Raw genomic sequence first — 12,292 nt, 5'->3', positions numbered from 1 at the left:
GTTGCCCCCAGGGTTGTGTTCTGTGCCACTGAAGTGTTCCTGCCCCCAGGGTTGTGTTCTGTGCCACTGAAGTGCTCCTGCCCCCAGGGTTGTGTTCTGTGCCACTGAGGTGTTCCTGCCCCCGGGGTTGTGTTCTCTGCCACTGAGGTGTTCCTGCCCCCGGGGTTGTGTTCTGTGCCACTGAGGTGTTCCTGCCCCCAGGGTTGTGTTCTGTGCCACTGAGGTGTTCCTGCCCCGGGGTTGTGTTCTGTGCCACTGAGGTGTTCCTGCCCCCAGGGTTGTGTTCTGTGCCACTGAAGTGTTCCTGCCCCCGGGGTTGTGTTCTCTGCCACTGAGGTGTTCCTGCCCCCGGGGTTGTGTTCTGTGCCACTGAGGTGTTCCTGCCCCCAGGGTTGTGTCCTGTGCCACTGAAGTGTTCCTGCCCCCAGGGTTGTGTTCTGTGCCACTGAGATGGCTCCTGTTGCCCCCAGGGTTGTGTTCTGTGCCACTGAAGTGTTCCTGCCCCCAGGGTTGTGTTCTCTGCCACTGAGGTGTTCCTGCCCCCAGGGTTGTGTTCTCTGCCACTGAGGTGTTCCTGCCCCCAGGGTTGTGTTCTCTGCCACTGAAGTGTTCCTGCCCCCAGGGTTGTGTTCTGTGCCACTGAGATGGCTCCTGTTGCCCCCAGGGTTGTGTTCTCTGCCACTGAGGTGTTCCTGCCCCCAGGGTTGTGTTCTGTGCCACTGAGGTGTTCCTGCCCCCGGGGTTGTGTTCTGTGCCACTGAGATGGCTCCTGTTGACCCCAGGGTTGTGTTCTGTGCCACTGAAGTGTTCCTGCCCCAGGGTTGTGTTCTGTGCCACTGAAGTGTTCCTGCCCCCAGGGTTGTGTTCTGTGCCACTGAGGTGTTCCTGCCCCAGGGTTGTGTTCTCTGCCACTGAAGTGTTCCTGCCCCCAGGGTTGTGTTCTCTGCCACTGAGATGGCTCCTTTGCTGCTGGAAAGCACTTTGGGACCCTCTGGGCAGCTGGTGCTGTTGGCACCTCCCTGGCACTGCCCCAGGCCTCACTGAGCCACCAGAGCATGTTGTACTTAGGGGTGGGCGAACCTCCTCGGTGGGAATTTCGAGCCCAGCTCTCCCTAAGCTGATGGAGGCTTTGGTCAGAGCTTGGAGAGTTGGGTTGGTTTATTCTGGGTTTGTTGTTCGTTCCTTTCTTTCTTCCGCTCCATGTCTCATTCATTTGTACTTCTGGATTGGAACTTTGGGAGTTCCTTTACGTTGGAAAGTCAAAATACCACCCAAAAATGCAGTTTTTTCTTATGGTCAATTCAGTGTTCCAGATGCAGAAAGGTCAATTAGTGCTTAAGAAGCACCTGAACTCTGTGGTGGTTACTGGTTATTGCAGCACTTGAAGGTTCGCCCATCACTAAATATTTACTGTATCTTGCACTGTTTCCTCAGAAAAATTCTTGGAATATTGAAAAATGGTGTCCTTCAACTCTGATATCAGTGTGATAAGTTGCAGAAGGCACTTTGCCCTCGAAGATAATTTAGAATATTGCTAAATGTTTTTTTCTGCCCAGCATCACTAATCTTACTAACTGCTTCAGGATTACCAGATATCTGCAGCAGTTGGAACAAAAGTTACCTGAAGGAGTGATGTCCTGTCACTAAAACATGTCTGTGCCTGACTCCAGGAGACTAAAATAACTTCCTGCATGTGTGTTGCATAGAATGTGTGCAATATGCAAAGAGCACTCCAATTTCTAATATCATTGCAGATCCAAAGGATAAAATGCTTAAAGTAGATTCATCCTAAGAAGATTTAAGATGTGAACAAATTTGTTGCCACTAAAATCTCTCCAAAAATAGTGACTTAGAATGCACAACATTGAGGTGAAAATAACCCAGGCTCTGCACTAATGTAAATTACATTAGTGGATGTTGTGTCAAACTTCCCTGCTGGAACTGGAACTGAGACTTCTGTTCTTGAGGTTCCATGAAAATGTGGCAAATGTAGTTACCAGTGGCTTTGCACCCCTCTTGAGAAACTCTTTTGGGTTTACACATTTGTGGGATCAATGGATGCCAAAAATGGCTTTTATTTTTGGGATCCTGAAATTCTTAGGATTGGTCTGAGACCTTATTAACAAAAAGCACAGCCCATTTGGTCCTACCCCACAACCACATGAGAACTCCTAAAAGCTGCCCATTGTAAGGAACTGTTGGAAAGCTCCCTTTGGAAGAGGGTTTCATGGATCTGTGGGAAAGCTTTGCCTCTGTGCTTGTGTTCGGTTTGCAACAGCAGAGCAGAGTTTTCCCCTCAGTTCTGTGTGATGGAGGTGAGATCTGCTTTGATCAGTGGGTCCTCCCATGCTCAATATGCTACAGGGTTCTGGCAGGAATTTTTCTTGAGTTCCAACTCAACTTTACCATTTTTCCAGTGCTTTTGAAAAAAAAAGCTGGATTTCCCTAATGCACTGCCAGATTTCCTCTGGCGTTGATGGAAAGCAAACAAAAATGGAAGATTTAGGCTGCTTTACACTGAGTCACCTCATCTAATTTCAAACTCAAATATACCCAAACCAGAGGGGTGCAAACTCACACAGATTGGGCAGAAAAAAGAGAGAGGGAACTGTGGCATCCCAGCCCTGCCAGTTCTGTGCATCACTTGAACAGATGTAATCACTCAAATGCCAGTGTTTCAGTAGGTCCAAAGCACTTTTGGGAGCATCTGACTTCCAGTTCAGAACACTCAGCAGTGGGTGCTCCGAAAAGCAGTTGTGTCCAGCCCACTTCTCTCCCAGTGCTGTGGGAAACACTCCAGAGGGGATTCAGTGATGGAAAATACAGTGCCTTGGGTAATGCAACAGGTACCTGCTGCTGGTGGCTGGTTTTGAAATATTTCACAATAGACTAATTCCATAGTATTGTTTAGAAATCCCCAAAGGTCACAGTTGGTGCCCTCTGGGCAATGATCCTGGAATACATTCTGTACACCATCAGTGAGGATGTGGCTGAGCTGTTCTTAAAGGAGCTCTGGGACAAGTTTGTCTCTTATTTGGCCTGGAGTATATCTGCACTACCATCATTAAGTCAGTGTAATTAATTAGCTCCTCATTAGCTATTATTTCTTTTAAAGTATTTTTAGTTAATTTTGCTCTCTAATCACACAATTCAAAATATATATTTAGAGAGAAGGCTGAGGAGAATTACAACTTCCTAAATGACTTCATATTTGTTTTCGATAAATGGATTATTTTTAGTTTCTCCTGCCATACTCCAGATCTACTCCAGATTGCCTAAGAGTAGAATTTAGTTCTTTGTCTTTCAAATCCTCTTGACTAAGGGGTTTCTTTACAATATTGCATTAATGTTTTTTCCTGATCTGCCTTAAAAGAAGGCACAGTAGCCAAATCTACCCATTGAAACACCTGCTCAGTGTCCATTTGATGTGATTACATCGTGCAGACCTTTCCCTCGCTTGGAATGCAGATCCTGCTGCTGCAGCACTGAGGTCTCCAAGGCATGAACTGTCTGTGCACTCTGAGCCATGGGGTGGAGGCTCCACACAGGTGTGGGCACACGGTGCCCGTGCCCAGGGACACGCCAGTCCTGTTGGGAATGCAGGGCTGGGAAAGGTGTGCCCTCCTGGACAGGGCTCTGTGCCCGTGGGACAGACACAGAGGCCTTGGCAATGCCCAAGTTATGTCAGAGCAGCAGACCCTTTCCCACTTGGTTTCCCTTCCAAATCCCTGGGAACGTCCAGCTTTGCCCCAAATGCCCTTCCCAGAGGCAGGATCCGGGTTCAGGAGCCGGGCTGCATGTCGGTGCCAGCCTGTGCCCACACTCGTAGCATCAGTAGAGCCTGGCTGTGCCCAGTCCTCCAGCCAGGCTGCTGTACCCGCGATGCCACCTTGGTGGCACCAGTACTGCCTGGGCTGTGCCCAGTCCTGCAGCCAGGCTGCCCCCAGCCCCGCTCTGCCCTGCCCTGGCACCGCGGGGTGCAGCCGCCGTGCCCGCTGAGCGCGCGCTCCGTGTCTTGCAGATGGAGCCGCACGAGAACATCCTGCTGAGCACCCTGGAGATCAAGAACGAGATGGCGGCGTCGGAGGCCGTGCTGGGGCTGGGGGACCCGCGCAGCTCCATGCTGGCCTACGACTCTGCCAGCATCCAGTACCGCAAGGGGCTGCCCCGGCACAGCTTCGGGCGCGCGGCCCTGGAGCGCCACGTGGCGCAGAAGAAGAGCCGCCTGCGGCGTCGCGCGTCCCAGCTGCGCATCACCATCCCCGACCTCACCGACGTCAACGCCATCGACCGCTGGTCGCGCATCTTCTTCCCCGTCGTCTTCTCCTTCTTCAACATCGTCTATTGGCTTTACTATGTGAACTAAGGGCCAAGGCCGCGCGGGAGGCACGAACTGCATTTCTCTTCGAATCGCTTGTACAGCCAAAAGTGGGACTTGGAAACATTCTCTTCAGGACAAAAAGTTACTTTAAAACACCTTAGTTGCTGGCCCACTCTCTGGTCTGTTTTATAACCCTTTGGTTGTCTCTGCTACACCACATACATGTTGAGTTGCAGTATGGACATACCCTCCTATCAAAATACAAGTGCATTTTGAGTGTGAAGGCAAATTGGATTTTGAAAATAATTTCTGCTCATTGTGCTTTTCTTTTTTTTTTTTTTTGTCCTTTTTTCTTTTTTTTGGGTGGTCATTTGAGTTTAGTCCTACAAATTATAGAGCAGCATTTGAGAAACAAGTGTGAACTTCAAGAGCAGGACATGCCATTCCCAGGAAAACTGCGTATCTGAGACATACATCTGCACGTCAGAGGGGGGACTAACTTTTTGTCATGCTTATCAAACATACACACTTTACTTTTTAAATGTGTAAACTTGAAAACAAGTAGTGCCTATCATCTTTCCAAGATGATGATGGTCAGAGGTTTCCCAACCATATTCAGGTATTTCCTTTTGTTTATTGAAAGAATGAAACCTTTGACTGATAACGGTAGGTTGGGTGTTTGCACAGAAGCTGAAGCAAGAAGCACTAGTTGTGTTTGTATTTCAGAGAGAACCTTTGCTCAGTCCCAGTGAGCAGAGCTGTGATCAGCAGAGGAATGTAGCAATGGGGTGAAGAGGCATCAGCGGTGAGTGGGGAGATGTTCTGCTGGGTTGGGTGGGGAAGGGAACCGTCTGTCCAAAGTGCCAAAAGTGGTTGCCCAGACAGTAATTCTGCAGATGGGTGAAGGCAGCCAGTGGTGCCCTGCCCTTCTGTAGGGCAGGGAGAGTAGAGAGCAGGGACAAAGCACAGGGGCAAGCAGAGGGAAGGCTCCCTGTGTGTGTGTATGCACATATATCTATACACACACTGTGCAGGTGAGTGCTGGCAGCTGTAGCTGAGTCTCCAACAGTCACGTGGAGTTGGGTGATCCTTCCAAGTCTGCACCTTGCCAGCATCACTCCTGCTGTTGGGTGAAGGTGTTGAACCTCTCCCAGCAGTGAAGATCCAGCAGCTGTGTTTCCATACAGGACCTACTGTCACAATATTTCTCACTCTGCATTAGGCAATACCATTTCACCTTTTGCTTTCCTTAATGCACCGTTTTAAGGGGAAGAAATTGGTAGCAATCACTTGAAGAGTTTAATTGCACTTTTGGATGTTTCCTGCATTAGGGTGATTTCCTTTGAAAAACTGGCAAATTTCAGGTTTTCTTTAGGAAACTTTCTGAAATAAAAGGTTGGGGTTTTTCCAGTCCGTAGAGCTTTATTTTTACAGACAAAATAGAACAGACAAACAAATAATCTACACAAAAATAATTTGTCATTTATTCCACTGTGGAACTTTTTCTGTAATGAAAAAAGCAATCACAAGAACTGTATGAAAAGTATAAATTCTTGATGGCTTTTAGAAAATCAGCTCCCCAATATTGTTTGACACATGAAGTTTCAAGAAGCAAAACCCACATCTTTTGCATCTATACTACCTCTTACCATGTAAAACTTTTTGAGAGAAACTAGATAGTAAAGGCTTTTTCAGGAGAGAAATATTTCTTGAGAGTATTTTAATAAAATATTTTCTTTTACTTTTTTGTTCTTTAAAAGAATAATTTTCTTACAAGTTTCTGTGCATTTTTTCCCTGATTGCCAGTGAATGACAGTGATAGGAGGGGAATAGTTCTGGACACTAATAGGCCAAGTTTCTGCCTTTGTGTTGAGCATCTCATGTGCTGATTTCTGTTTCAGCTGAGGGGGTGGTTTCTGAGCTGAGCTGGGGTTTGCCAACCCCTCCCCATGGCAGGAAGGTGTGTGGACGTTCACATGCTGCCTCCAGGTTCCCTCTGCACTGTCTGCACACAGACTTTCACCGTGGGATTCACTTTCCCAGTCAATTTTGTGTTTTGTCCACGTGCTTCATTTCTCACTGCATTTCCTGCACAGCCCAAGAGCCTTTGTAGATGCACTTGCAATTCCAGCTGATAGGTGTGCATCATGCTGGAATTTTTTCCCAATTCTAAGAAATGGAGCCACAGCAAGATTCAGTATTTCTCTTCAAGGTGTGTTCCTTAACACTGGTCCTAATTCTCCAAAGTGAAGCAGTGCTGCTCCTGTGAACACACTGCTGTGTCCCTGCACACCCACTGCTGGCTCGGTTGGCTCTCCCAGAGCTGAGTGGCTGCAGCTCAGCCCTGCTGGGTGGGACACAGGACCTGCCAGGGATTGCTCCCTCTCTGCACTGCCCTCCTGCCTCAGCTGCTGGGAAGCCTCAGAGCTTGAGCCCTGCAACTGCACAGCCACTTCTCTGAAGCTCCAGAACAAGCCATAACACTCTCTGATGCTGCTGCTCAGGGGGTGCAAGAAAATGTTTGGTGTCTGCTCAGGTGTCTCTAGGAAAGAGAAATTATCTGGGGGGAAGGAGCACTTGGCTTTCCCTGTGTCCTTCTGGCTATTGATGGGATCTGTAAAGTCAGGGCAAGAGAAGGATTCTATCATTTTGTACTAAGGCTTAACACTGTGATATAAAAAGATGGGGGTGAGGCACCACCAGGGCGAGGGACCAGAGCCCAGGCTGAGCCCTGACCCTCCTCTGGGATCCTCAAGTGAAGGGAGGAATTCTGCCAACCCCCTGAGATGTGGGCTCTGCTCCATGTGCTCCCCTCCAGGTAAAATAGAATAAATTTGCTTTTCCTTTAGAATTGACTGAAAATGAGTATTATAGATCTTTTTAATCGTGTTAACTGTTGTTAGTTTCGATAAGCAAACTATCAAAGTGAATAATTTAGATAAAACTTGTAATATAGTTGCACATCTTATTGTTCTATTAGACATAATAGCCAGCAATTAAGGTGTTTTTCATCTTTGTGAAATTCATGGGTGAATTATGACTATAACATGGCACAGTTTTAATGAAATCTTTGAGATCAATCTGTAAATATACACTGTACATGACTGCTAGTTAGTGATACACATTTTCAGAACTGAAAATCCATGCAACATGTTTCTGTGTTTGCATAAGGAATGTTATGTTTCTATCCCATCACAGTTCAAGGACTGGGAAGAAAGACTCAAGCAATGATACTGTGACCATTTCTTTTCTCATTCCCAGGGGAGGAAAACAGAGTCCCAGATCACACAGCATGTCACAGAGGTATTCAGAGTTCTTACATCCTGATAAAAAAGGACATAATATCTGCAAGGTACAAAAGCACAATGAGTAGAGAAAATGAGTAGTGGTCTTACACCTGGGGAAAATGTCCTATTTAGTTCAGAAAAATATGTGTTAAAATTAAACCTCAGTTAATTTTCACTAGAATTATTAGACTCTGTTCCAGTTCTATAGCACAGCACTAAACACAAGTGAGAGGATATTAAACATTGTCCAACTGTATGTGCATATGGACACCAAGCACCTGTCTGTATGGACATACATGTGTGTGTACACACACCCCATGTGTCTGTGTGCATATGGACACAGGACATACGTGTGTGTGTGTACACACACCCCATGTGTCTGTGTGCATATGGACACAGGACATACGTGTGTGTGTACACACACCCCACCTGTCTGTGTGCATATGGACACAGGACATACGTGTGTGTGTGCACACACACCCCACCTGTCTGTGTGCATATGGACACAGAACACATGTCTGTATGCACATACATGTGTGTGTGCACACACCACCCACCTGTCTGTGTGCATATGGACACAGAGCACATGTCTGTATGCACATACATGTGTGTGTGCACACACACCCCACCTGTCTGTGTGCATATGGACACAGAGCACATGTCTGTATGCACATACATGTGTGTGTGCACACACACCCCACGTGTCTGTACATGCACACCCTGCCATGGGTTGGGGTGGGAAAGGAATAACTAGTACTAGTTTTGTTTCTACCATCAGCCAGTGTCTGCCTCTGTTTTTGGGAAGAGAGAGGAATGTGTTTGAGCAAACCAAACCACTGGGTGTACAGGGTAACTGGGCATTCCATGGCAGTGGGCAGGGCTGGGGGGTGGGTGGCACCTCCTGCCCTGCAGCTGCACAGCCCTCTCATTGCTTGCCTCCTTCTCCTCTCCCTTTTTATATCAGCATTGCCCACTAGGAAGTGTTCCAAACCAACCAGTTCCTTGGGGAACCCAGAGAACAAAAGGCCCAACTGGTGTGTGTTTGTAGCCACTGCTGTGGGAGGGCTGGGCAGTCCCACCCCCCTGGCAGTGCCCATCACATTGCCCTGTGTACATAGCACATCGTGGGAGCACCAGAACTGACGCTGAACTGTGTAAATATGATCAGATTTCTTAAACATTTTTAACTTCTAATTTGTACTTTATGGTAAGGCAAAAAGCTAATTCTACTTATGGTTTAGGTTAATGTGTCCTAAATTATGTAAATAATTAAATAAGCTGTAAATGAGCAGTCGCTAGATACAGTATTTGTTTAGTGACCTTTTTTTTACTGAGTACAATAATTGCAGTGCTCTAGCAGAGTAATTTAAACACCCTTTTGCATAAACAGATTTGGACTCCTGATACAAAACAGTGCAGAAAATGCTGTGGTGTGAAATAGCCACAGAGGCCACATCCCTGCTGGCTCAAGTGACTCTCTTGGATGGTTACCACGTTCAGGCTCCAGGAGAAGTGGCCTGGGCTCAGAACCAGAGCAGCAGTAGCTGAAGGGGCTGGTTTTCCCTTGCCCTGAGGACCTTCTGCTGCTCCCAGGGGTGCAGAGCCTTGAGGACCTTGCTGTGCTCCCAGGCGTGCAGAGTGCAGGGCCCAGGGCAAGGGAGAGCTGAGCTGGTGGTGATTTCCTTGCAGAAGCTGCATATTGCTCTGTCTCTGAAATCTGTATCTCTTATGGTATCTAATAGTAGACTTCTATTTTTCTTTAAAAAACAAAGAGATATGTTTGACTGTCGTGAGATAGCAAAGTCCCCCAAAGCCAAAGAATCTTCACTCCAGAAATTGTTTAAAAGGGAAATCTAATAAGTCACTGCTTAACACCAAAGGTAAAGCTTCATAAAATGCACTAGGAACTTTGTCTAAATTTTTAAGAAGCAAATGGAATGTTGTTGATCAAAAAGACTGCCCTGTTCTACTTTGTAAAAATAGTAATAATTTAAATATCCATTATATAAAATTGAAATAGATCATCTCTACAAGAATATGCAACGCTAATGTTTCATAAGTATAAAATTATTTTCTTTGTAAGTGCTTTGACAAAAAAAAGAAACTTAAATGATGAAAAAATCTCACCTCTACTTTCATACTAAGGGTTGTATTTTTTTAATGTTTTTCAGACATGAGGTCATCTCTTCCAATTTGATAGCATTTTGTATGTTCTCACTGTTGCTGTCTGTGGCAGATCCTCACCAGGCTGTTGTTGTTCATGGTCTGTCCTGTTTCTTTCAGTTGAAGACAAAAAGAACATTTGAAACATGATTAATTCTGACCAACTGCCTATGGTTTGACTTCTATCACGTTTTTATTTGCATGGGTGTTTAAATGGTTCTGTTAGTACTGTCTTTGCACAGTTCTGATTTCTCTTTTTTTACTTAGCACTATTTATTTCATAATGTAGTAATCATCAGCCTTACTAATGACCTTGTAGCCTTTCTTATATGCACATAATGCACATTTTCCAATGGCTAGAAAATGCAAAATACTAGTGGATATCATTGCATCAGATCTTCATGTCTTTCTCAAAAGGACTGCTAACCTCTGGGATACATGAGGTAGTAAAATGATGATTGTAAATGAGTAGCACATAAGAGATATTTTCTTGAATTTAAAATTATTGCAGCCAGTTTCAGCATGTAAATATATAATAATGTTGGCTAGTGTGTAATTCTTGAATTAAAAAATATAAATAAAGAAAACCTAAAACATGTATATGTACTTGTGTTGTGTTGTGTTGGCAGGATCTTCTCCCAAAGCTGCAGAAGATGAGAGAGACATGTCTGAAGGGCAGGTCTGTGAGTGTGGGCAGGAGGGGGCAGCAGGGCAGGTGGGCACTGGGGCAGCTGCAGGGCAGGAGGGGCAGCAGGGCAGGTGGGCACTGGGGCAGCTGCAGGGCAGGAGGGGCAGCAGGGCAGTTGGGCACTGGGGCAGATGCAGGGCAGGAGGGGCAGCAGGGCAGGTGGGCACTGGGGCAGCTGCAGGGCAGGAGGGGGCAGCAGGGCAGGTGGGCACTGGGGCAGCTGCAGGGCAGGAGGGGCAGCAGGGCAGGTGGGCACTGGGGCAGCTGCAGGGCAGGAGGGGCAGCAGGGCAGGAGGGGGCAGCAGGGCAGGTGGGCACTGGGGCAGCTGCAGGGCAGGAGGGGGCAGCAGGGCAGGTGGGCACTGGGGCAGCTGCAGGGCAGGAGGGGCAGCAGGGCAGGTGAGCACTGGGGCAGCTGCATGGCAGGAGGGGCAGCAGGGCAGGTGGGCACTGGGGCACCTGAAGGCAGGTGGGCACTGGGGCAGCTTAATAAAGGGCCCCCCAGTTGTGTTCCCAACCCCAAGTGCATTCCATGGGGGATGCCACAGGATTTATTGCAGATTTACAGCCACAGCTGAGCCTTTGGTTGGTCCAAGCAGGAGCAGATGGAGCACCAGAAAAGGGAACAAATGGCCACCAGAGCAAAGGCTGCCAAGGGCTCAAACTGGCAACTCCTAGTCTTTGTCTGGGAATGCAGACAGCAGTGGGTAGTTTCTGCTGCAGTGCCCACCTGACACCTCTCTGCCCCCTCTGTGCTGGGCACAGGCAGGGGCTGAGGAGGGGCCAGCGGAGCAGAGGAGCTGCTGGGCAGGATGCTGCCCCTGGCAGGGACATGGAGCACCACATGTGTAATATCCCAGACTGTCCAAGAAAGCTCAAGTACAACTTCATTCCTTCACTGGTTAAAATGCCACCTCTTCTCTGGAGCTTCTGAACAGCAGAGCCAAGTCCTGAACAAAGACTCGAATGTCAGCACAGTTGCTCTGTTACAACTCTGTGATTTACTGCTGGCCCTTATTGTCAGAGATTATTACAAGCTAGAAAGCAAAGTATTTCAACTTTAAAACTGGTTTATGATTTTAGAGTCTAAAATTATTTATATTAATTGGTATCATTTCCAAATCAAAGTTGTCTATCTGCCATTTCACCTGTCTGTGTCTATAAATGCATTTAATGTTATCACATCCTCACAGGTGTTCCATCAAATTGACTGGCACTGTTACATCAAATCAGACTGGTACTTCAGAGTATTTGAATAATTTGTTTCCTTTGTTCTGAGCTGTGACACTTTGTGACTTGTGTAACGTGGCCTCTCCTTCATTCAATTTACTTGATTGCAAATTAGAAACCTTAATAGCAACTTCTTGTTGGGAACTTGTACTTGCTTATATTCAAAATTAACTAAATATGACAAAAAATATCTAACATCAGTTCTTAACTTACAAAAGGAATCCCAGCATGTTAAAGACTGAAATGGTGCACCTGTCACCCATTGCCCAGTGCCATGCAGGGCCCTGGAGCACACGGTGGGAGCTGCATGGGAGGAGGTGGAGCTTTGCAGCTCCACAGCAAGTGTGTCCACCAATGCAGATCCTTTGGGTATCAAAATTAATGACCAGCATGGCATTACTAATTGCAATGCCTGTTATTCTTGCAGGATATTTGCAGTGACTGAGTGTGATGGTGTTCAGGTGAGTCCAGGCAAGTGGTAGCATTTAAAAAGTGATGGTTAAGTGGAGAAAAGGAGGGTTGGGTGTCCAGGTGATGAGAATTGCTCCTGAGCTGGGCCTTGGCTGAGCCTCTGGCCCAGGGAGGTGTTTGGGGGGAGAAGGT

General features: G+C 47.0%; 1 protein-coding gene across 3 annotated transcripts in view; it reads left to right on the top strand.

Moving 5' to 3' along the window:
• Positions 1–10,369, top strand: part of GABRB2 (gamma-aminobutyric acid type A receptor subunit beta2) — a 118,229-nt gene extending 107,860 nt beyond the window's left edge. For all 3 annotated transcript variants that reach the window (XM_071570609.1, XM_071570606.1, XM_071570607.1), the window contains one exon: positions 4,022–10,369. In XM_071570609.1, coding sequence (XP_071426710.1) covers positions 4,022–4,366 — 345 coding nt within the window. In that variant the 3' untranslated portion in view covers positions 4,367–10,369. The remainder of the gene's footprint in view (positions 1–4,021) is intronic.
• Positions 10,370–12,292: the final 1,923 nt, after the last annotated feature.

Source organism: Pithys albifrons, chromosome 15 (genome assembly GCF_047495875.1).
Source record: "Pithys albifrons albifrons isolate INPA30051 chromosome 15, PitAlb_v1, whole genome shotgun sequence".
Taxonomy (NCBI): domain Eukaryota; kingdom Metazoa; phylum Chordata; class Aves; order Passeriformes; family Thamnophilidae; genus Pithys; species Pithys albifrons.
The sequence above is the reverse complement of the archived record's forward strand: the minus strand, read 5'-3'. Positions and strand labels throughout refer to the sequence as shown.